This window comes from Carettochelys insculpta, chromosome 3 (assembly GCF_033958435.1).
Source record: "Carettochelys insculpta isolate YL-2023 chromosome 3, ASM3395843v1, whole genome shotgun sequence".
In the NCBI taxonomy this organism is placed as follows: Eukaryota; Metazoa; Chordata; order Testudines; family Carettochelyidae; genus Carettochelys; species Carettochelys insculpta.
In genome coordinates this window covers 162,203,800-162,228,967 of record NC_134139.1, presented here as the reverse complement: position 1 = coordinate 162,228,967, position 25,168 = coordinate 162,203,800, and the positions used below count along the sequence as shown (strand labels likewise).

The window sequence follows — 25,168 nt, the reverse complement described above, 5'->3', positions numbered from 1 at the left end:
CCGCATGCTAATGAGGCACTGAATATGTATTTCAGTGCTTCATTAGTAAACTTCGAAATGGTCATTTGCGTGGCAATTTCGAAGTTTTTGGCTAGTGTAGACGTAGTCCATGTGGCAATAAAAATCTGCAAGGACAGCAGAGACTAATCGAAAAACTATGCTATAAGCAGTGAAATAAGCATTTACAAGCCATGGGGGTGGGTAGGTCAGATAAATCTGCCGTTTATGTTTAGTCCGTAGCCTAATGACAATGTATATATTTTCATTTGAATTAACTTAGTTACTTTGAGCTTAAATTGATACCTGAGTAGACTGAGAAATGGCTTCATCCAGTGCCAATGCCCGCTTTTTGACATCTTCTTTAATTTGACTGTAAAGGGTGTCAGCCGCCACATATTTCTCTTGAATACAAAAACCTTCTCTTGGGCTCAATTCCAACAACTGAGGGCCAGTTTTGTTCATCTTATCTATATGAGGCTTGTGTTCAGCAATTAGCTCACGCAGTTGCTATAACAAATCAAACAACTTATCAGTTTTTTACGCTTACACCCCCACATTACAGCTGTCTGCACTTCTGACACATCCAACTGGCAAGGAATTCTAAACAAAAACCTTTCATCCTAAAGTACAGCACAAATCACATCAAATATAGTCAGTTCTTGGCCTGTCTGTGATGGTTCTTTCTCCAACACTGAACTGGTATCCAGGCATAAAATGTCACATTGAACAATATACTCTATGAAGTAAATAATATAGCACATATCATTGTATCAAAGATGCTAACTATGCATTAGAGACTGGCCAACAATACTCCATTTTCATGTTAAGACTCTGTAATTCTTGCAATGGCAGTAATATTACAGATATTTGCATAACTACATTGGCTATGTGCCCTTGACATAATGCAGTCTGAGGTTAACACTAATCCATATCACCTGGTGCCTTCTACTGAACAACCTCAAAGTACTGTACTAATATTATATTAGCATCAAAGCAATCTGTGATGTAGATATGGAAAGTCCTGTTGTCCTGGATTTACAATGGGAAACTGAAGTGCGGAGAAGTTAAATAAGCAAGTGGTAGAGCTGGGAACAGAACCTACGTGTTTTATTTCCCAGACCCAAATTTCAGTCACAGGACCTAAGCCTGCTCAAAACCAGGATCTATTAATAGATGCTAGTTTTTTTTTGTTTTTTTTTTTGACAGGGACAAGCGAATCAAACAATCAAATCATTTGACCCACCCCCTGAAATAAAATCCACTCAGTTAAGAAAAATCAACTGAAGTCTTCCGTGAGGGAAAAGTACCAGCCTAGCCCCTATGTACTAACCTACCTCCTATGCCTTCCCATTCTCTCCACCTTTTTTTTTTAAACAAAAGATCTTCTGGATAGTGTGGGTGAAAGGGTTTGTATGAGTATGCTGACGTCTTATCCTACCTGAACTTGATCCCTGTCCAATCAGGTCCCATTCTCTAGCAGGGAAGATTTATTCCTTCCTGTTGTAGTGAACCCTAGTAATTCCTGATTAGGTCCCATTGATCAGCTATGTTGAAAAAGGAAAAACCCGGTGGAATTACACACTAGAGTCCATTGTGCGTGGCTATGAAAGTATTAGTGACCAAGTCAGAGCAGTCGTGACTAGTAATTGCAGCAAGAGTCTGGTCTACTGATTCCAACTGAATCCAGATGGGGCCGATCTAAGAATGAACCCGAAGGTCATAGCCAGAGTCAGAGACCAAAACTAAAACTAACGTGTTAATTGGAGTCACTGTCAGGAAGAGTAGTGGAGGGTCAGTAATAGGAGTCAGAAACAAAAGCCTAAGCTGAAGAGTTAGCCAGAGTTGCAGTCAGGAGGAGCTGATGGTCTTAGCCAGGCGTATGAGGTGAGAAAGGAGCTGGGGACTGAAGTAAGTATTGGCTGGGGCAGGAGACAGCAGAAGCAGAGATGGGAACAAGCACAGCTTCAGGCTAGGGATGAGTTGAGCAGCCACTGGATTACAGCTACTATTAAGCTGAAGGCGCAGTCTGCAGGTTCCTGCAGGCATTTGGGTGGTAGTCAAACAGCTTGTAACAGGGCCAAATGTTTGCCCTGGGTTACCAGGAGATTGGCACTGGTGCCAGTGGTTCCTGACAGTCCCTCAATTCAACTGTGTTTCCTAGGGACCATTGGACCTACCTTCAGAGCATACTTCTGATGGAAGGCATGCATGAGTTCTACACTGTAGACATTTTATGTTTCCCACAACTGCTCTTCTGATCCCTAGCCCTGCCAGTCCACTACATAAATAGGGTTTACCTTAAAATCACTTCCTGAACCTTGTATCCTTCTTGTCCCCTGGCACAGGCAGGAGGTGCTGGTAGTGGTGGAGTAGAGTGTCCATGAAAGGGCTTTTTCATGTACAGTTTCAGAAGAGACACACCGAAAACCAGATGAACTTTCAAATATTCCAGCATTTCCTAAATTCTACAGGGTTAATTTGTTGTATGATCTGAAATGAGCCTACAAATTGATGGCAATAATATGGTTGGGAAAGAGAAGTTACTCACCTGTAGTAACGATGGTTCTTCGAGATGTGTCCCCGTGGGTGCTCCACAATAGGTGTCGGGCTCGCCCGGTGCCACAGATCGGAAATCTTCCAGCAGTTTCTCCTGGATTGCGCATGCGCCGGTGCGCACCGCCCCCCCGCGCGCCCCCGGCCGTGTGCACAATCTGGTCCCCGCCAGTTCCTTGACCAACCGCCTCGGATGCTCCTGAAAAACACTAGAGATCCGAAGCGGGGAGGATGGGCGGGTGGTGGAGCACCCACGGGGACACATCTCGAAGAACCATCATTACTACAGGTGAGTAACTTCTCTTTCTTCTTCGAGTGGTCCCCGTGGGTGCTCCACAATAGGTGACTACCCAGCAGTAACCCAAGTAAGGAGGTGGGTAATCGGTTTATGTGCAGCTTGCCCCTGAGAGGGCTGCTGTCGACAGACGGGTATCCTCTTGGAATACCTGAGGCAGGGCATAATGCTTGGCGAAGGTGTCATATGATGACCAGGTCGCTGCTCTACAGATGTCTGTTAACGCGATGCCCTTGAAGAAGGCTGTTGATGCTGCCACCACCCTGGTGGAGTGAGCCCTGGGTGGGGCCAGCAAAGGAGTCTTTTGAAGCTCGAAGCACGTTTTTATACAGGACGCAATGTGCTTTGAGATTCTTCGTGAAGAGAGACCTTCTCCCTTTGACCCGGGAGCGAGAGAGACTAGAAGCCTGTCCGTTTTCCGGAAGGACTTAGTTCTGTCTCTGTAGAAGGCCAACGCCCTCCTCACATCTAAGAGATGCAGGCGTGCCTCCTTGCTGGAGCTGTGAGGCTTCGGGTAAAACTATTAGGTCGTTAAGATTGGACTCCGAAGAGACTTTTGGAACAAAGGCTGGGTGCAGCCTTAAGGTTACCGCCTCCTTTGAGAATACTGTGCAGTGCGGCGTTGCCATCACTGCCGCGAGCTCACTCACCTTGCGGGCTGACATAGTTGCAAGGAGGAAGGTTGTTTTTATCGTAAGGAGACATAGGGGAACTGTGGCTAATGGTGCAAAAGGTGGACCCGATAGTGTGTTGAGCACCAAGTCCAAATTCCACGATGGTGGAAGCAGTTTCCGAGGTGGGGTGCAGATTTACCAGCCCCTTCAAGGACCTGGTAATGATAGGATGGGCAAATACCATGGGCCCTTCCTCTGTATGCTGAAAGGTTGATATAGCGGCGAGGTGGACCTTTAGCGAGGATAGAGAAAAAACCCACCTCTCTTGAGGTCCAATAAATATTCTAGTATTACAGGTACAGGGATGTCAAGGGGAGCTAACTGCTTGGTGGAACACCAGGCTGTGAATTGAGTCCATTTCTGCTTGCAAGTCCTCCTGGTGGAGGTCCTTCGGCTACATTCCAGGACTTGTTGTGCTCCCTCCGTACATGTGCTCTTTAAGGAGCTGAGCCATGGATTAGCCATGCTTGTAGGTGCAGACCCTGAGGGTGCGAGTGCACTATGGACCCTTGAGCCCGCGTGAGTAAATCCGGCGCCACCGGCAGAGGGAGCGGTGGGTGGTCCTACATGCGCAGAAGCAAGGGAAAACATTGCTGCCTATCCCAAGCGGGGTTATGAGTATCATGCGAGCTCTCTCCCTTCTGGCTATGTGCAAGACCTTGTGGATAAGAGCTGCGGGGGAAACGCGTAAAGTAGGGAGCCCTTCCATGAAAACATGAATGCGTCCCCCAGGGACCCCGCCCCACTCCTGCCCTGGAGCAGTACTGGGGACACTTTTTTTTTGTACTGGGTGGCAAACAAATCGATCTGGGGAAACCCCCATGTATGAAAAATGCGCTGTAGCAGATCGGAGTGGATCTGCCATTCGTGCGTGATTGCGCAGCGCCTGCTCGGCTGATCTGCATTCACGTTGTGAGCGTCCGGCAAGTGCGAGGCTTTCAACGTTATGTTGTTGGCGATGCACCGATTCCATGATCGGAGTGCTTCCGCACATAGGGCACGGGATCGTGCTCCTCCTTGTCGATTGATGTAGAACATAATGGAGGTATTGTCGGTATTGAATCCCAACTACTTTGCCAGGTAGGTAATCTCGAAAATGTTTGCAGGCGTTGAACACTGCTCTGAGCTCCAGTATGTTTATGTGCAGTGCCTGTTCCGCGGGGGACCATAGCCCTTGCGTCACCTTGTCGCCGATGTGCTCTCCCCATCCCATGTGGGAGGCGTCGGTCGTAAGAAAAATAGAAATTTGTGGTTGGTGAAAAGGCACCTCCACTAGCAGATAACTCGTGGTTTTCCCACCGCGCCAGGGATCTGCGCACCTCTGTTGTGGGCGACACCACCCTGTGGACAGTGTGGGATGCCGATTTGTAAACGCTCACCAGCCAATGCTACAGGCTTGACATGTGCAACCTGGCATTCTGTACCACAAACATCGCTGCCGCCATATGGCCCAGCAGCTGTTGGCACGTTAAGACCGGCACCGTGGGGCTGTATGTGATGACTTTCACCAGCGAACTGATTGCGCGGAAGCGGGCGTCGGGTAGGTACACCCTTGCTGTGATAGAGTTTCTACGTGCCCCTATAAACTCTATATGTTGTGTGGGTTCAGACTTTGAGTTTGCGAGGTTGATGACGAGACCCAGCGAAGAAACGTGTCCACTGTGATGCGTATCATGCGTGAGACCTCTGCCTTCGAGGTCCCCTTTCAGCAGGCAGTCGCCCAGATCTGGGAAAAATAAACACCCCCTGTCTGTGCAGGTAGGCTGATACCACTGCCAGGGATTTGGTGAAGACTCTGGGGGCCGAGGAGAGGCCAACAGAAGAACCCTGTGCTGGAAGCGCTCCTGGCCGACCGTGAAGCAGAGGAAGCGTCTGTGTGCCAGGTGGATTGTTATATGAAAGTAAGCACTCGTAAGTCGAGTGCTGCAACCCAGTCTCCATCGTCCAGTGCCGTGAGTATCAAAGCAACTGTGATCATCCGAAACTGTTGCTTGCGCAAGTAACGGTTGAGGCCCCGAAGATCTAAGATGGGCCTCCAGTGTCCTGTTTTCTTCTCTGGTAGGAAGCAGCGTGAATAAAAACCTTCCCCTGGAATCATTCCGGCACTCTTTCCACCGCCCTTATGAACATAAGGTGAGTCACCTTCTGCTTGAGCCTCGCCTCGTGGCAGCGTCCCTGAGGTGAGGCCTGGTGGGAGGCTTCGTCGGTGGAAGCGACTGGGAGGGGATCGCGTAACCTGTGGCTATGATCTCCAGCACCCATACGTCTGTGGTGATCTTTTGCCATTGGGAGTGGAACGGTCTAAGGCGATGATGGAACATGAGATGAGAGTGGCATTGAGCGAGGGTATTGATAGTGCAGCCCCCGACATACCCATCAAACTTCTTGCCTTTGAGGCCTGACCTGAGGGCGTACGGCTTTGTTGAGAATGTCGCCTAGGAGTTCTGTACTGTTGCCGCTATTGATAGCGCCCCTGGCCGTAGCCCCGTTGATATTGAGCATGCTGTGGTTGTAAGCGTAGCGTCTTTGCTGAGGATAAAATTTTTCCCCTCCTGTATGGGGGAGTATAAATGTCCGAGGTTCTAAGTGTAGCTCTCGAGTCCTTACTGGAGTGAGGGACCGAGTCGGTTGAGTCTGCAAACAGCTCTTGTGTATCAAAGGGAAGGTCCACGATCTTCGCCTGTAGGTCCCTCGATATACCCGACGTCTGGGGCCAGGATTCTCTACGCATGACCACTGCTGTAGCCGTTGAACATGCCGCCGTATCCGCCGCGTCCAGGGCAATCTGGGCTGCCATCCGCGATGCTGCGTAGCCCTCTCGAACAATCACCTTTAACACCGGCTTTTTGTCTTCTGGGAGTGAATCCATGAGGGGAGTAAGCCCGGAGTAATTATCAAAATTATGGTTTGCTAGGTGTGCCCATAATTTGCCATTCTCAACCGCAGGATAGGAGATGAATATACCTTCCTGCCAAACAGCTCTAGCTTCTTATCATCTTTGTCTGATCCCCCGATTTGTACTGAGAAGCCTTTGACCTCTGCTGGGACGACCCGACCACCAAAGAATTTGGTTGTGGGTGACTGAAGAGGAACTTCATGCCCTCTGCCGGGACGAAGTATTTCTTATCCGCTCTCCCATTCGTAGGCGGAAGAGAGGCTGGAGTCTGCCATATAGTAATGGCTGACTCCAGAATGGCTTCATCCAGCAGAACAGCAATTTTGGATGAAGCCCGGGGTCTCAAATTTTTCAGGAGTTTGTGATGTTTCTCCTGCACCTCTGCCGTTTGAATGTCATGCGTGAAAACCACCCTTTAAAACAGCTCCTGAAACTGTTTAAGTTCATCCAGGGGAGAGACATCCCCGGGGGCCATGGCCTCATCTGGGGAGGATGAGGAGGAACCCCTAAGGTAAACCTCCCTCGAACCCTCGGGTTCTCGCGGGCGATGACACACTTGTTCGCTGGAGGATTGTGAAGGAAAGTCTCGGGGTTCTAAAATTAACTCCCCTTGAGACAACTGTGTTTCCGTCCCCGATCGGGAGCGCCCACAGGGGTACTGAGCGGCCGGGGGGGAGGGACCTGCCCCTGGGTGCAGGCCTGTGGTTTGTCTGAGTCCAGCATGATAAGGACGATCATGGCAGCATGGGCAAGGGTCCGGAGATGGAGACCTGGACCACTCACGGGGTGTGTACCCCCAATGTCTGGGAGAGCGAGAGCTCCGCGACGACGCCGATAGAGGTGAAACTGGCTTGTGATAGTACTTCAGGGGATCCAATCACAGAAAATGGTGAAGGTGGCCCAAGCCATGGTGACATTGGTTGGAGGAATGGAGAAGGAGGTTTTTTTTTTTTTTTCTTGATGGGCCAGTGGAGACACAGGCCTTCGGTGCGGTGTGTGTATCACAGGGGGAGGGCTTGGTACTAAAAGCAGCGCAACCCTGTCCAGAGATGGACTGCGGTGCCGGGTTTTTGATGATGCCTTGCCCCTCCGCTGCAGGGCCGGCACTGCTCCCTCCCCTGCCGGGAATCTCGGCCCCGCTGTTAGCGCTGCGCTTGGCACCGCCAGCTGCGGTGCTGCGCGGGTATCCCCCTCCAGTGCCTGCAGGCTCCGTGCCTGGCACCCCTGCACCGCTGGTGCCGCGGGGGTCTGTGCCGCCTGTGACGGTGCCGCCGCTTGAGTATGCAGCCGGTAGCTGTGTGCTCTGCTTGTCCTGCTCGCTGCAGATGCACGGCAAGGATCGAGCCAGGGAGAGTTCCCTCCGTTTCTGCACTGAGGTGGTGGTCAGAGCACAGTGAGAACGTGGCCGGGTAGCCTGTAATTCCCCCAGGCGTCGGATGCCTTCGCTATGCCCCACGGAGGCCGGCATAGCTTCACGGCATGACTCACGCTGTGTAAAACCTGAAGAGGCCATTGTGCTGAGTCCTTTATTGTTAAGAGGGTACTTAGCACTTAATCCATGCCTTTCCACCCGAAAGAGTGATCACCGGCCTGCGGCAGTGGGCGGCCTAATGGCCTTCACGTCCGCTCTTTTCTTCTCCGCTCCTCTCTTTTTCCTTTTTTTTTTTTTTTTGCTGGTATTCTCTTTGTCTTTGCTTTCTCTCTCTCTTTTTTTTTTTTTAAATAACCGAAAAACAATAAATCACACGTGGAAAAAAAACACTAAGTAATCTGACTCTGGCCTTAGCCTGAGTGGATTCTGTCTGCAGCCAATGGCGGTTGAGAAGGAACTGGCGGGGACCGGATCGTGCATGCGGCTGGGGGTGTGCAGGGGGGCGGCGCGCACCAGCGCATGTGCGATCCAGGAGAAACTGCTAGAAGATTTCTGATCTGCGGCACCGGGCGAGCCCAACACCTATTGTGGAGCACCCATGGGGACCACTTGAAGAAGAATGGGTGGATTTTAGATGTTTGGTGGACAACCACATCTTATCTCTTACCGACAGGATCAGGGTGACATGGATCTAATTGCAGGCAGACCAAAATAAAAAAAATCTAAAATAGGGTGGGCCATTTTCTGAGCAGCTGAAAGAGAGTGAATGGAAATAAAACTGCACCATCTTAGTGAGGATACCAATGGCAATAAGCATGATTGTACAAGGATGATGAAGTACAAGGATACTGAGGACCAGGGTTGTGATGGGGGTAGGCAAAGGCAGAAGGAGGACAAGTGGTTCCATGCATGGGCACTTGCTTCAACAGCTGAGATCACATGAATTAATGTACCTCTTTAAAACTAGTACTCAGTGTTGACCACCAGAAGTTCCATAATGCCTAGGTCTTAGATTTTGAAGCAGCCAAAAGGGTAGGCAATGGAAAATTGTGACACCTCTTTATCACCTCAAGTCTAAGCTGGTCCTCTGGGATATAAAGGTATCTTCCGTGCTCAAAGTGTCAGATCCTGAGTCATGGTTGCTCTGGCCTACTGACTGGAACAAGAGTGTGACTTATCAGTCAGAGCTGAATTCAGATGGACAAGGTCCAGGACTGAAGCCCAGGGTCACAGCTGGGCATCAGAGACCAAAGCCTAAGCCAAAGGGTTCACTGGAATCACAGTCAGAAAAAGGAGCAGAGGGTCAGCACCAGGAATCAGAAACCAAAGCCTAAGTTTAAGGTCTATGCAGAGTCACAGCCACAGGGGGATGCAGACAGCCTGAGCCAGGTCAGAGATCAGGAAGGAGCTGGTGGATGGTGCTAGAGCAGGCACAGGCTGGGGCAGAGCCAGAAGCAAGATTACAGATACTAAAGGCAGATACAGGGCCATGTGCAGAAGTGGGTTAGGAATGCAAGCAGCCACTAGGCTACTGCTGCCACTGAGTATAAGTATCAGCCTGCAGATTCCTGCATCCAGCAGGTAGTGCAGTCAAACAGAGAGCTTCTGTCAGGGCCAGCTTCACTCACTGGGTTGCCAGGAGACTGGCTCAGCTGCAGAGTGGCAGAAATCCAGGAACAAGCCAAAACACTACTCTGATTCCAAACTACCTTTTACGTTTTAAAATGCATTGTGAGGACTCAGCAGAGGGGAGTCTGGGTCATCGGCTGAAATGGAGGAGATCTTAATCCTGAATGGTACCTCATCACTTTTGTCGACAGCCTTCTACCTCTCCCCTTAAGGCAGAGTGTCTTTCTCAACAGAATTCGTCGACTGAGAAGCCACGTGGATGGTCCAGGGGGCCCTCTGTCGACAGACAGGGCTTCCGGGTCATCAGGCAGCCCTGTCTGCTGTGCTTCCAGTTGGCTGTTCTTTCGAGAGAGCAGCCAAGCAGTCTGGCCACTCTCTATCGACAGAGGGGCTCAATAGAGTGATCTGCTCTTGTGTGTGGCCATTAGCTGTCAACAGATGTTTAGTAAGAAGAGATCTTCATTCTAGTGAAGACAACCTCTATGCCATTATCTAAATCACTGATGAAGATAATGAACAGAACAAACCCCTGCAGAACCCCACTTGTTATTCCCTTCCAGACTGACTGTGAACCATTAATAAATACTCTCTGTGAACAGTTATACAACCAGTTACACACCTATCTAGATTGCATTTCCCTAATTGACTGATAAGATCATGTGATACTTTATCAAATGCTTTACTGAAGTCTAGATATACCACAACCACCACTTCCCCTTTATCAAAAAGACTTGTTATCCTGTCAAAAAAGCTATCAAGTTGGTTTGACATGGTTTGTTGACTGTTACCTATCACCTTATCATCTTTCAGATGTTGCAAATGATTAAGCAATCCATCTGCAGACATTATCTTTTCTGGCACAGAAGTTAAGCTGACTGGTCTGTAATTTCCTGGGTTGGCCTTGTTTCCTTTCTTTATACAAGGGCATTATATTTGCCCTTGTCCAGTCTTCTGGAATGTCTCCAGACTGCTATGACTTTTGAAAGCGGCTCAGATATCTCCTCTGACATCTCATTAAACTATATTCAGCTCATGAAACTAATATGTAGCATTTATTTTATGACTTTATTATCCACACCTGAATCCTGCATTCATTGTCATTGCAAATGTCTAAAAATATTTTATACATTTTATATATTAGAAATCATACACATTATCCACTAGAACCAAAGAGCTGTGATCCTGGCCCAGTGTATAACACTGTAAAATCCAGTTGTCTCATCTTCTTGGCTCATCAAAAAGATTAGCTTCCCAATGGAATAACAAAAAAAGATACCTTTTGCATATGTATATAATTTATAGATAGGTAAACAGATATAGATATAAATATATATTGAAATAAAGGAAATAATTAAAATGACTTCCATTCCATGACTGCAATGAAACTACTCTTTTGAGGAGACATCTTCAAAGGCCCTGAACATGAAGTTTGCTTACTAAACCCATTTAGAGCACATCATTCTCATATGTCCGAAAATACGTCAGGGATTCTAATTGCATTGCATCCTTCTCCTAGTTTGGTAGAAAGAAGGTACTCTTGTTCTTTTGATCGTTAAGATGTCTCTTTTCTTGTTCCTTGCCTATTTTTTCTCCATTCTGTGTCTTATCTGTTTTTGTTTTCAGTTTGTTAATTTTTAAACTTACTTCTTAGATATTTAACTCTTATATGTTCCAAATCTGCTGCTATAATTTCAAGTCTCTTTTGTGTTTCTAATGTTCGCTTCCTCTACTAGAAAGGCTTGTTTGTATAAACAGTTTAGGAAACAGTGCCATGATTTAAATAAAGAGCACCACCAATATACACAACTTTTTTAATAGTGTACAACTGCATCAAATGCATTTGAATCTGAGAATCTGACAGTACTAAGAATTCATATTGAAATGCACTGGGTCTTCTTGTCACTTTTGGTTTATAACATAGCAGTGCGCTTACCCGATGCTCTTCTTGCTGTTGCTTTAAAGTTTCATATTCAAGAGCTGGAGCAGGAAGCTGTGAGATTACCATTTCTATATCAGTTAACCATGGCCAAAGCTCTTCATAAGTCTCCCAGAATTGGTTAACCAGAGACTGAGCACGTTCCAGCTGGAGGTTCCTTTCAGCATTCATCTGACAGACCATATCATATTTCTGAAGGAGACTTTCCAGTTTCCTCTGTAACAATATTAGCAAGAAATAGAAGAACTTAGCTCACTCTCAATCGTAGGGAATTACACAATATCTGTTACCCATGTACCTAAGCATGTTATTATATGTATTATACCACCATTAAGTAAAACTAAACCAAACTCAGATTTTACTAGCACTAATTTAAATATTGAAATTAATACTGAAATTAATAGAGTTAATCCAATATACACAGAAATTGATGCATTATTTTCAAGACACATCTTTAGCCATGTCTTGTATTTATCAAAGCACCTCAGAACAACCTACAAACTGCGAGCTTGATTGTGATTTGAAGGCATATCCCTGCATTTGTGCCTAACCACTATGAGTGGAAGAAAAAGTTGGGAGAATATGGGGGTAAGCAATCTGCGATACCCTGTCAGGAGTGCAGCACACTCTTCTCTGTGTGCCCATCCAGCCCCACTGGCTGGCATGTGGGAGTCATGACTCTAGCTACCAGTCAAGCCAGCACTTATATAGGCAATGCAAAGAGGAAGGAGGTTCCTTAATCTCTCCACTTGCATAGCCCCCTAAACATCCTTTCACCCTCCACTGAAATGCAGTCATCTCTAGTGTAAAACATGGCAGTTGCTCCGAACCAGGAACAATGCATAATCGCTTTACAAGGCAATGCGAAGTATAGGCTCATGCAACTGAAACCACAAGTGGAATTTTCGGTACGCAGACTGTAACAAAAGTTTAAATTTAGCCATGAAACCTGGGTTAAACTGTAGCTCTGATGAAGAGCGCCATATGATCTTTAAATGACTAGAGGTAGTCAGGACCTTGGTTTTAAGTCTTATCCAAAAATGCAGTAACACAGTGGTTGCTGGTACAGTTCAAGGGCACAAATACAATTCAATCAGAGAGAAGACTGTCATCTATGGAAATACCACCAAGACTCTTGGCAGGACCTCAGTTTTTCCTGGAATTCTTAAATCAAAGTACTACTGATTAGACACAAAGCTCCTTTGTTTACAAGACCTGATGAGAGACAGCCTCAGCTGGCCTGGCTGGTATTATGAACAGTCAGAAGAAAATGTGACATACTTCACTCATAGTTGAGCTTACATTAACTAATAGTGTTTCTGTCACTTTAATAATGTGATAGTTAAAAGTAAATATATATATAAAATCATAAAACCTTTACTTTATGCAAGTGGCAATAACAAAATTAAGATAGCAAGAAGCAATACATTTCTCCCATGGAAAGCTGTCCATGTTGCCATTTTAGTGAAATGTTATATGAGACAGAGAATACAAGAGCTGCCCTGAAAATAAATAACTATATATGTAAACTCTTGATTATGAAAAAGAGTGCCCTTTTTTGGGAGAACAAACTAACTAGAGTTTATCATGTCATGCATGTAATTAAGTTACTAAGATGTCATCCAGAGGACAACGCACATTCTATTGCACAAATAATTGGTAATTTTCACTAAGTACATTACAAACATTTAACAAAAGCTCTATGACATCACCTTCTTTTACTTTTACAAACATTTAGTTAAATGACCTGAATTCCTTATGTATTTTAGGGGCAAACCCGCCTTCTCCACAGCTTCCACGATTCTGCCATGCAACTGAACTGGTGCTTTTCTGCAGTGCTAGGATCAGATGCACCGGAAGTGAGGGACCCATGCAAAGTGTGCACACTCATGCTCCCTTTTGTTCACCAGTGTCCGGCAATAAGGAAGCTGAGTATTAGAGCAGTATGAAGATTCTCCCATCCTCAGCCCCATATTAAAAAAAGGCACAACAATCGTATCAGGCTGTAGTAGAACCTAAAACCTTTCATACTGGTTTATATGGTCCATCTAGGCCAGCATTCTGTCTCCCAAAATGGGCAGTAATAAAGCTTCAGGGGAATGCACAGAAGAGGGCAGATGGAACGATCCACCCATGTATTCCCCTGCCTGCTTCTGGCAGAGATTTAGGATGGACCACGACAGGTACTGTATTTCAAACTAACTTGGTAAATAGCTATTGATTGCCCCCTCTTATCCGAACTATGTCTCTCTTTTATCTGAACTAAACAGTCCTAATCTTTTTAGTCTTGCTGTATATGAAAGCAATGCTATACCTCTGGTTATCTTTGTTGCCTTTGTCTGAGCCTCTTCCATTTCCAATATATACATTTTGAGATAGGGTGACAAGAACTGGACACAATATTCCAGATGTTGGCACACCATGGATGCCCATTGTGGTATTATGTATTTTTCTGTCACTTGCCTAATAGTTTCTAACATTCTGTTCAGCTTTCGTCTGAGGCTGCACAATGAGCTGGAATTTTCACATTTAGCCATAGTGACTCCAAGTTTCTTTCTTGAGTGATAGATGCTTATATATATATATATGTATAGTTGGGATTATTTATTCTAATGTGCATTATTTTGCACTTATCAATGTTGACTTTCATCTGCTATTTTGTCACCCAGTTTTGAGATCCCCTGTAAAACTCTGCAGTTAGTTTTGGTCTTAAATACTGTGAATACTTTTGTTTTCTATGCAAACTTCACTAATTCACTGTTTGCTCCCTTTTCTGGACCATTAATGAACATGGTGAAAAGCACAAGTCCCAGCACAGATCCTTTAGAGACTTTTCTATGCACCTCTCTTCACTGATTCAAAGTTCTTTAAAAATCAATGGAAAAATTCTCACTGATTTCAGTGGGCTTTGAATCAGTGGGCTTAGGGCACCACGGCCTTTGGAGCGAGTTTACTCTTCACTTGTCTTCGACGCATCTCCTGATTGTCTGACCCAGCTGCACAAGCCAAACATGGGATCTGGTTTTTAGCTGTTATACAGATTGCTGTTGATAGATACCTACACTGTTGAAGGATTCTTCACTGGCTTTTACTGCACTGCTATGGATAACAAAGGACCCATTTCTGCCACATTTACTTATACTGACCGATACTTAGTCACCCAGATAGTCGCATTGTCTTAAAAATTACTCAAAGATGTATAAAGATGAAGTGAATGCTCTGAGCTTACTTGCTAAACATTTCTAAGGAAAGAAGGCTGAAAGCAGCTTGTACTTCAAGAGCATCCCTTTCTGTATCATTGTTTATTCAGATCAAATGATCTCCTATTCACAACCAATTAACTTGCCCGATCAATAATAATGGAAAATGAAAGGTGATTTTGTGTTGGTGGTTCCATAAATGTAGAGCTTCAAAGCCACAATAGCAGCCTGGCATTATGGTAGCTTACCTTCATGGACTGTTTCTCCTCTTCCGTGCACGTGGTCATAATCTCATCCCCAGTTTCAACTAGCTCATCTATAGCATCCTTGTGTCTCAAAATCTCCATGGTAAATGCCTTGTGACACAATAAATACTGGTCAGTGATAAAGGTTGAGAACATGATGTGAAAGCTACTTTGAAGTACATTATGATAGACTGAAAATTAAATCACACTAGTACATTTTCTAGACCAAGGAAGCTCTGGCCAGTAATTAACATGACAGTTAGAAATGCATTTCTTTACCTTTTGAACTTGTAGCTGAGCAGCAGTCTGGTCTTGCTCAAGCCTAATGTCACCCAGAGACATCAATTTTTTTTCTGTTTCTGCAATCCAGGCTAATTCTGCATCAGCTGCTTGATCAAACTAAGCAAAGGAGACATGAATTAGTTCAGCAGTTTTATGTTATGAAGCTTGAATTGATTGCCTTTAAGTAGTTAAAAAAAGCAATTTTGTAAAAAATGCAGATGCTGAATTGTTAAAAAGACAACAGTCCATTTCCATATAAAATTGCATGGATATGTGAACTCTACAGCTCAAAACAGCATTGAGAGATTTAATAAAATCAGCTTAATTCATAAGCCTGACAAAGCAGCAGCAAAACAAGACAGGCATAGTATACTTGCCTCAAACTTATAAATCTCTATTAGACAACAAAGAAAGACCAAAGAATTTTTCACTGAATATTACTTGTCTTTGTTAGTAATACCGATAACTTTCAACTGTCTTTTCCATCTGTTTTAAAATGTTTTTATTGTGATTATCTGAGACAAATCAATATAATCCTAGGACATTAAGAAATTTCAAGAGCTCTAGAAGAATTAGTGCACTCAGACAAAAAAAAATGTTGAAATCCTGGCCTCAATGAAAAATTCTATTGATTTTCATGGAGAAAGGATTTCTTCCTAAGACTTGCTGTTGGATTAAGCAGAAAAATGCTTAGTGTGAATTTGGGCTAAACCTGTTTTGTTCCTGAAGAATTGTTCCACTAGAATTAGTTCATACTTCGATGTTTTAAAAAAATCCCAAAGCATTCTTAGTAGGGGGTTATGTTCTATAACACTGGGTAGAAAGGAGCAATGGACCAGAAAAGAAAGAGGTATAAAACTGTAAAGAGGGGACAGTAGATTGAAGACAGTAGATTCAACTCATGGCCACATGATCCTCTGGGCAAACATGCATGGACACTACAGTTCAGGGAATTATTTTTTTGAGGTGAGGCTAAGACAAAGCAATGTGTTGGATGCTGAACTGTTTTGAAAATCTGTCAACCAAGGAGCATGGTAGAAGCTGGTGGAAAAATCTGGCTCTGATTTCGGTGATGCTGGTAAGTCTACCCTACTGCTGGAATGTATAAATCTCAGCTCGAGGGTCATGCCCGTGCTAGCTGTGATCAAACCGGTGCACTAAACAGAAGTGCAGTTGCAGTATGCAAAGGAGAGGCTGGCTAGGCATCAGGAGTACAATCCTATCTGAAACCATCAGCACATACTGGCCCCTCCCTTGCTCACACTGCAGCAGCCACATTTCTATTTTTTAGCTGCTAGCTCAGCCAGGAATGAAGGTCTCTCTCTTTGGTTATGTTTAGACAGTGATGGTTATTTTGGGATACAAAGGTATCCCAGAATAGCAACTCTGTGGCTTTTCCCTATGCTGGAAATTGCAGTGCTATTTCAAGTGGAGTATTCAGGTTCTGCTGCCCCTTGTGAGAGGTGTAACAGAGCCTTTGAAACAGGACCTTATTTTGAACTTCAAGTTATAACTGCACTCTAAAGGAAACCCTTGCGCTGGAATTTACATTGCTCCAGGTCAGCCAGACCCTAGGTGACAACCAATCTCCTGAAAATCTAGGCACCCAAAATTCTTTTCCTGTGCTCTTTTGAAAAAAATCAGTCAAAATGTACTATGTCATAATCTATCATACACACTGTAAGCTTTCCTTGTAGGTTTCCCATCCCAGCACTAACCACTCCTACTTAGCTTCAGAAGCCTGACAGTTTACAAGTTTGTGGCTGCTGACCCATCATTGCACCTCCAAGTACCTGAGGTGTACTTTAACCACTGAATCTGTCATGTCTTAGCATTTAATTATGAATCATGCATAAAATAAATAATGTAAGTCTGGGATTTATTTTCCCCTTATGAGTCAGTCTTTATCATCCCTATTCTAAACCATTTGTTATATGAAAGAGCGGACAAACATTTTTTCCCACTAGATGTCATCTATCATTTACAGTGATAGAAGGTAAGTTTGCCCTTAATAGTGCAGCTGTTTTTATTAAAAAGTATACTCTCACTCACTCTGATATGATGGCCAAAACAGCGTACTACACCAGTGGTATTCAAGCCAAAGTTCTAGACATGCATGCGGATGTTAGGGCACAGTTTTTCTGAAGTCTGTTCATCTTACTCTGCAAGGATTTCAGTGCTATAACGTGTGTGTCTCGCCATGTCTGACATGTCAGGATATGTTAAGCAAACATAACAAGACTGCCTAGTTTTCTCTGAAAGCATGTGATGTAGCAGGGGGACAAAAGACAGGCAAATGACAGTGGCTGGGTTTATACAGAATTACAGATTAATTGAAATGTATCTTTTTGTTGTTTCATTGCCATGAGTATGTCATAATATTGACTAAATACCCCATGAAAAAAAGTCATGATCCAAACATGGCAATGGAATGCCTGGACGCTGTGATAACTACAGAAGAACCTCAGAGTTACTAACACTAGAATTATGAACTGACTAGTGAACCACAGGCCTTATTTGGACCCAGAAAACAATCAGGCAGCAGCAAAGACATAAAAAGCAAACACAGTACAGTACTGTGTTAAAAATGTAAAGTACTTAAAAAAGAAAAATTTTTAAAAAAAAGTTTTGATGAGATAAGGAAACTGTTTTTGTGCTTGTGTTATTTTTAAAAAGGTGGCTAAAAGCAACGTTTTTCTTCGCATAGTACAATTTCAAACTTGTATTAAGTCAATATTCAGTCACAACCTGTTGAAAGAACAGCCATACATTTTGTTCACAGTTATGAAAATTTTAGCAGTATGAACATCCTGCATTGCTTAGGTGTTCTTAAATCTGTGGATCTATGAAATAATTTTGCAAGTCAAATGACTATTTATTAAGTTCCTAGGTGAGATTTGTACATAACATGTGTTCGAAGAATGAATACTGAAAAAACAGTACTTCTCGTAACAGGATTTCACAATGGCATTTTACTGCCATTATGAAGGACAGATGCTAAACTGCGACCTTTGCATTACCCTTGGGCAAGTCTGAATTCATCAGTTTGATACCACCAAATTAAATATTCCTGACGTACATCATTTGTTATTTGGTTTGATCAGAAATGGAAGACTTGTGAATGTGATGACTTATTAAGAATTCCTTTAACACTCTGTAAACCACCCTCTTTGGCAGAAGTAGACTAGCAAAACTTACAACAAACTTTTCCTTCCTTATGGAGTCTCACAATGCCAGCGTAATGGGCAATATTATATTCTATTTCTACACAGAACTCCCACGGAACAGAGGTAGCACTTGACTTAGATTCAATGTTGGGAGTTCAAGTGATATCTGGGATAATCCACAGAATTCTTTTAAATTCACCACGAGTCATTTTGGATAAGTTACTTACAAGACTTAATCTCCAAACTGACTTCTACTTTTCCTAGTGGGTGCTTCATTGCTGCTTCAATCTAAGTCCCTGGAGTCCCCACCCTGCTACGCCTCTTCCTGCCCCTGCTCCATCCTCTCTCCCACCAGGCCTGACACTGCTGCTCTCTACCCTCCGGAGCGTCTCTCCTGCCAGCCACCAAACAGGCGATTGGCAGCATCAATGAGCACCCTTTATATTTTTTCTTTGGATGCTTGAGCCTCAGAACACCCACAGAGTCGATACCCACATGCTCTTGCTGTCTTTGACCTACTGCAAAACCTCTAAGCCTTTGTAGCACTGTTAATTTATGACTATAACCATCCTTCTCCAATATCTCTGCCAAATAATGCTTCAGGTAGCTGCCAGTTGCTACTTCTCTGAGCAGAAGGTTGCCTCATTCCCAATATGCTGCACCTGGAGTTACCACATCTGGCCTGACAACAGCCCCTTCTGGCTTTCTGAGGTGGTCTGGGAATGGCAGGAAAGGAGATATCACAACTGCAGTGCAATCTGTCTTTGGAATTACTATCCATTGGTGACAAGTATCAGAGGGGTAGCCGTGTTAGTCTGTAGCTTCAAGAACAACAAGAAGTCTTGTGGCACCTCATAAGACTAACAGACATTACTGTTATTACTCATATTACTGGAATATCTGTTAGTCTATAAAGTGCCACAAGACTTCCCCTTGTTCTCTTATCCATTCGTGCACATTACAAGAGCCCTGAGGCTGGCCTAAATTCTCCCAAAGTCTGATTTCGTCCCTGAATACTCGCTATGCACACGCAGGAACCCACATATAACACCCAGCTCACATGGTGTTCGGAATCCAGCCTTCAATTTTATAAAGTATCTGCTGGCATAAGATAAACTTTCTGAATCAATGAAATAAGTTAGAATATTTATAAGTTATTTATAGCCTTAGGATTTGACTTATCACCAATCCTCTTATAGTCAGTTTCCAGAAAGGTTTGAAGCTATGCCATAAACATCTTCTATCTCACCAAAGCCAATTTTGTTTGTTGCTACTATGAGCACTGGCAAAAATTTCCATTCATATTTTTGTGTTTATAAAATAAATAGAAATTAGAGAAGTTGCAGCTGTTTTTTTCTTTTTCTCATCATCAGGTGGCTAAATGTGAAACCACACAGATTTACACCCAACAAAAACATCACCCAAGGATTTTCTAAGCATCCTTTAGAAAAGGAGTGGACAACCTGTGGACCAGATCCTGGATCCAGCCCACAAAGATCAGCCCCCCGGCCCTGCCCGGGGTGTGAGCCAGAAATGGCACTTCAGCCATGTGGTGGTGAGCGTGAGCATGGTGCCTGGGGTGCCAGCACTAGTTCCCCACTGTGGAGAGAAACCCTGAGCCTTGCGGGTCTGATTCAGGCAAGCTGGGGCCAGATCCATCCTGTGGGCTCTGCCTGGAGGGTGGACGAAGAAGCTCTATGTGGGGAAGCACCCCGTGCAAGTCCCACTTTCCTCCCATTAGCTGATTCACAGCCAGTAAGAGCAGAGGGAGGGCAGTGTCATGGACAGGCACTTTCCTACACCATGTAGAGTAAATGGTACCATGTACAGTCCCCAACCCTGGAGCTGTACCACACAGGCGCCCATGCGCCGTGCCAGCCAGACCCCACAAGCCCATGTGCTTGCACCTTCCTTCCCGCGTAGGTGTCCCCTCGCTCCCGCACCCCCCATTTCCAGACCCTGCACTCCCACCTCTCACCTGCTGCTGCACCCACCCTCCCCCCTTCAACTCTCACTTACAGCCCACTCCTGCACCCTAGGTCCCACCCAGGCCCCGGCCCAGGCCCAGCCCCCGACTCTCAGCCTGCTCCTGTAACCTATGTCCTGCCCAGACACCATGCCTCCTTCCCCACGTTCCCGTACTCACCCTCCTGCCCACACCCCAGACCATCACTCTCAGCCCACTTCTGCACCCTACCTCCTGCCTTCACCCCACACCCTGAGCTCACTTCTGAACCATACCTGCTGCACAGATCCCACATCCCCACGCCAGCCAGTTCCTGGCACCTAACTCCATGCACTGAACCCTTCATTATGGCTCCTCCTCAGAAGTTAGGGGCCCCCCCAAAATCTACTAGACCTAGTCTCCCTAAGCTCCGGGGGTACAGATTGAAGATAAGATTAATGTATTTTTTTTTCTGCTTGTCATTTGGGAGCCAGGTCCATGGCCGCGTCTACACGTGCACGCTACTTCGAAGTAGCGGCGCCAACTTCGAAATAGTGCCCGTCATGGCTACATGTGTTGGGCACTATTTCGAAGTTGAAAGCAACGTTAGGCAGCGAGACGTCGAAGTCGCTAACCCCACAAGGGGATGGGAATAGCACCCTACTTCGAAGTTGAACGTCGAAGTAGGGCACGTGTAGACGATCTGCGTCCCGCAACATCGAAATAGCAGGGTCCGCCATGGCGGCCATCAGCTGAGGGATTGAGAGATACTCTCTCTCCAGCCCCTGTGGGGCTCTATGGTCACCGTGGGCAGCAGCCCTTAGCCCAGGGCTTCTGGCTGCTGCTGCGGCAGCTGGGGATCCATGCTGCATGCACAGGGTCTGCAACCAGTTGTCGGCTCTGTGGATCTTGTGTTGTAGTGCAACTGTATCTGGGAGGGGCCCTTTAAGGGAGCGGCTTGCTGTTGAGTCCGCCCTGTGACCTTGTCTGCAGCTGTGCCTGGCACCCTTATTTCGATGTGTGCTACTTTGGCATGTAGACGTTCCCTCGCAGAGCCTATTTCGATGTGGTGCTGCCCAACTTCGAAGTTGAACGTCGACGTTGCCAGCCCTGGAGGACGTGTAGAAGTTATTCATCGAAATAGACTATTTCGATGTCGCTACATCGAAATAAGCTATTTCGATGTAGCGTGCACGTGTAGACGTAGCCCATGAGTGGTGTGGTTTTGTTTCCCCCTCCCCCTCTGATGCTTGTCACTTATGTGTGCCCCCACTGATTTTTCTGCAGGTTAGTGGCCCTGAACCCAAAAAAGTTTCCCCAACTCCCTGCTTTAGAAACACACACACACATATTCAAAAACTTATTTCTTGCAGCTGTGTGCAAATTACACCATTAACTCAGTCCTTTAGTGCCATTTAAAGTTGGTTGGTCAAATATGATAGAGGCAGAAAATACAAAAGCACAAGGCCAGATTCCTAGTTCACATAAGTAAACTTCAGTGGAGCAACATCTATTTAAGCAAGAGCCATAGTCATACCCCGAGATACACTCATTCAGGTTATGAGAATTCAAGTTTACGAGGAGTTTGATTTAAAATCCCTACCTCATCTTATGAGGACCAATTTCAATTTCGTGCACCTCAGCAGGACGCGGACGCCCTGCAGCAGGAGAAAGGCTGCGGCTCCAGGCAACGGCTGCCCGCAGCTGCATCCCGCCCAGCGCATCTCTCCGCAGTGCCCGGGGGCGATTTCACGGAGCTCCCGGGCCAGCCTTTACCTGTGGCTGGTCTGGGTCTCCGCCTCGGCTCTGCAACAGCGGCGCGCCCCGGCCCAGCCGGCAGCCATGGGCTCCCAGGTGTTCCCACAAGACGTGGCTGCTGGGCGCGCAGCCCATCTGGCCCCGCCCCTGCTGCTTGCTCCCTGGGCAGCTAGCGGGCCACTGCTGCCCGCCCTGTGCAGCTGTGCCTCGGGCGCCACTTGCCGCCTGTGGTGTTCCTTTACATTTAGCGCCTTGGCTGCTGCTGGCAGGGCCTCTCTGCTGCGCAGCCCTGAACAAGCAAGGCATTGCCCCCTGCCAATTGGGGGCCTCCTATGCCTGCCTAGCTCCCTGCACGGCCAGCCCCTGACACTGCCCCCTCCCAACTTAACCTAAGCTGTGCTCAGGCTGGGCTGCCTCCTCGTGCCTCCCCGTGCTCTGCTCTGTCCTGCCTGCCCACTTGCACGGCCCCACTTCTGCAGCCGCGCGCAGCTACCCAGCTTTGCGCCGCCCTCCCAGGCGCTCTTTGATTTCCGTTCCCCTGTCTCTGCAGGTAAACAGACATATTGTAGAGTAATTAATGAAGGGAAAATGCCTTGTTAAGTTGTGTTATGATAACTAATGTTAACTATTGAAGTAATTGTGTTCATTTTAATGGGTTTTGGAGTTGTTTTAGCGTAAATGGGTGTAAATTTTGAGGCTCAGGAACACATAAATTTTTTTCCCATTGAAATTAATGTAATTACATTTTCGACTTACAAGAATTCACCCTAAGAGGAGTTTTTCAGGAATGAATTACCCTCGTAAGGTGGAGGAAAACTATACTGAATATATTAACATAAAGTGTGCGTGATACAGGGCTTGGGTTTGTAGTCTTCATTCATGCAAAACGTCTACTGACATCACCACATGATCATAGTCAAATGATTCCGGCTACAAGACCGAGGTCTGTGTGAACAATGTGGCAGATGGTTACAACAATGGACAGATTAGCTTTGCACTGGCACTTGTATCTGAACAGTGCAGTCATTCTATTCAAACAGACCTTTATTTGCACAAGCATAGCAAATATATGGTGTCATTGTTAACTAACAACCTTTGTTCAGGTACAGATTCCTTGAGGCCAACTTTTTATTGCCCACAGAAGAAAAGCAGTTGTTTAGTACCTGCTGTGATCTTAGAGCAGCAGCATCAATCTCCTCCACCTTCTGAGTTAGAGTGTCGCTCACTAATCTGTAACGCTCATTGTCCTCATTCACCATTTTGTCTAACCCCTCTCTTGCCCTCCATGGCACCAATTCCAGCAAGGCACTGCTGACTTCGTTGAGGGTGTCCAATAAGCCCTTCTTGTTCTTTGCTTCTTTTTTTAACTCCTGAAAAGGTCATTTAAAGTAAACATGCCAGCATCAGAGCCAACCACACACAGCTTGCACATTTTTTCCTCTCTGCCTATTCTCAGAAGCAAAAACTGGAACACTTTCCAGGCAAACAAAAGGATAAACGGGGCACACTTATTTTCAACTCAGTTACATTAGCCTTTGTTATTATGAAGTTGTTTGACAGAAAAGCAGGTGATTCCTGAAGGGAAATTTCTACAGAACAGAACTCTATTCCTTCAATCTGCATGGTAAACTGCCATTCTTTAGAATTCAATACAGTTGTCAGTCTTTATTCAAGCAAACAAAGAGAAGTAAATGAACATAGATTCTTTGCAATTTGCAACCCTTTTTCTATGGAACAAATTTACCAACAAGTAAACTCTGGTATGAAATAAAGCAAAATGAAAGCCCTTTTACTATTTCAAGGTTTTTTTGTTTTTTAGTTTTTTTTGTCTGTCTGACAACTAAAGAACAAAGGCAACTTTGTTTGACAATTTAAGAGTTTTCTCAGGGAGCATTAGCCCACTGAACTAGAACAAAATATAGCTCTTCTACTCTTGTACTAATAATAAACTTCAGCCAAATCTCATCATTGGCTGCTTGAAAGAGATTGTGATTCTCTACTGTTTTAATCCAAGTCAGAGATCTGATCTGGTGCCAAATTAGGATTATTTGCAAGACATCCACCAGCCAACGAGAAGCAAACTTGCTTAACTAATTCAAATCTTTACATGAAAAATAAAAAAGCAACATATACAGTTTATAGCCTTTAGAACCTACTTTTTGTCTTTCTTGTGCTTCACTTAATTCTTCTCCTTTGTGGATCTGAGCATCATATGAAAGCAATTCAACCTCTACTTTGTCAAGCCATATGCAGAGTTCCTCATGAGTAGACTGCAGCTGACCTGCAAGCTGCAGAGCCTGCTCTAAAGTCTTGGATACATCAGAACTCAGTTTAGTGATATCTTTGTACCTTGCTTTAATGCCTTCCAATTTATCTTGAATTATTACAACTTCATCACCTAAAATTTCAAAGGGAGGTTATTTCATATGAATGCAAACAAAAAATAAAACAAAAAAACACTTTAAAGACTAACAACTTATTAGGTGAACAAAAACTAAACCAAAGCAAAATCAAACACCCCAATAATAATGTATTTTTAGCTTTTAATGTGTGCAGATTGACTCCAACAAGACACAGGGACAGACCCTAGGCTGTATTAAATTGTCCAGTTAATCCACTGGAGCTATGGCAATTTACATCAGCTCTGGACTTGTCCGCTTTCCTTTTCCACTACGAATTTTGGAAAAGTGATGAGAGGACTGGTCCCATCTCCAGTGTTATTCTACAGAGATACAAAAAATTGCTTCTAGCACATATTAAAATATACGCACTTTTTTACCCAAACACAGACTATATGAAAGCCTCCTTAAATACTTATTCATATTCACGCAGGTTGACAGAGGTCATGAAGTGTATCAGTAAAAGTGCCAAAATGGAACAGTGAAATATTTTTTAAATTATGGTATATAAATTATTAGTTTACATTTTATGTATTAATTATAATTAATTGATCACTAGCCTGTATGGTTCAAGAATAATTTGAATTATTTTTTCAACTATACAGTCTAATTATTACTCACTAGACAAACAAAAAACCTAAAGATTAAAATGCAGACAGGCATACTTGCAATAGACTTACTGCAATCTATTTAGATTATACCCTATTGGACAACATCTAACAGAGGGTTCTCCCTCTGTGCCTTTGAGATGTCAAATACTTGGAGCGCTGGAACATGTTCCATTGCAGACAAGACATGTTGTGTGCAATTGGGATGC

General features: G+C 44.9%; 1 protein-coding gene across 15 annotated transcripts in view; it reads right to left on the bottom strand.

Annotated features, from left to right (window-relative positions):
* DST (dystonin) overlaps positions 1-25,168 on the bottom strand; it is a 483,110-nt gene that overhangs the window by 65,362 nt on the left and 392,580 nt on the right. For all 15 annotated transcript variants that reach the window (XM_074991114.1, XM_074991115.1, XM_074991118.1 and 12 more), the window contains 6 exons: positions 24,109-24,350; positions 23,116-23,322; positions 15,080-15,199; positions 14,804-14,911; positions 11,353-11,571; positions 304-507 (listed from right to left, as the gene is read on the bottom strand). In XM_074991114.1, the coding sequence (XP_074847215.1) occupies positions 304-507; positions 11,353-11,571; positions 14,804-14,911; positions 15,080-15,199; positions 23,116-23,322; positions 24,109-24,350 (1,100 nt within the window). The remainder of the gene's footprint in view (positions 1-303; positions 508-11,352; positions 11,572-14,803; positions 14,912-15,079; positions 15,200-23,115; positions 23,323-24,108; positions 24,351-25,168) is intronic.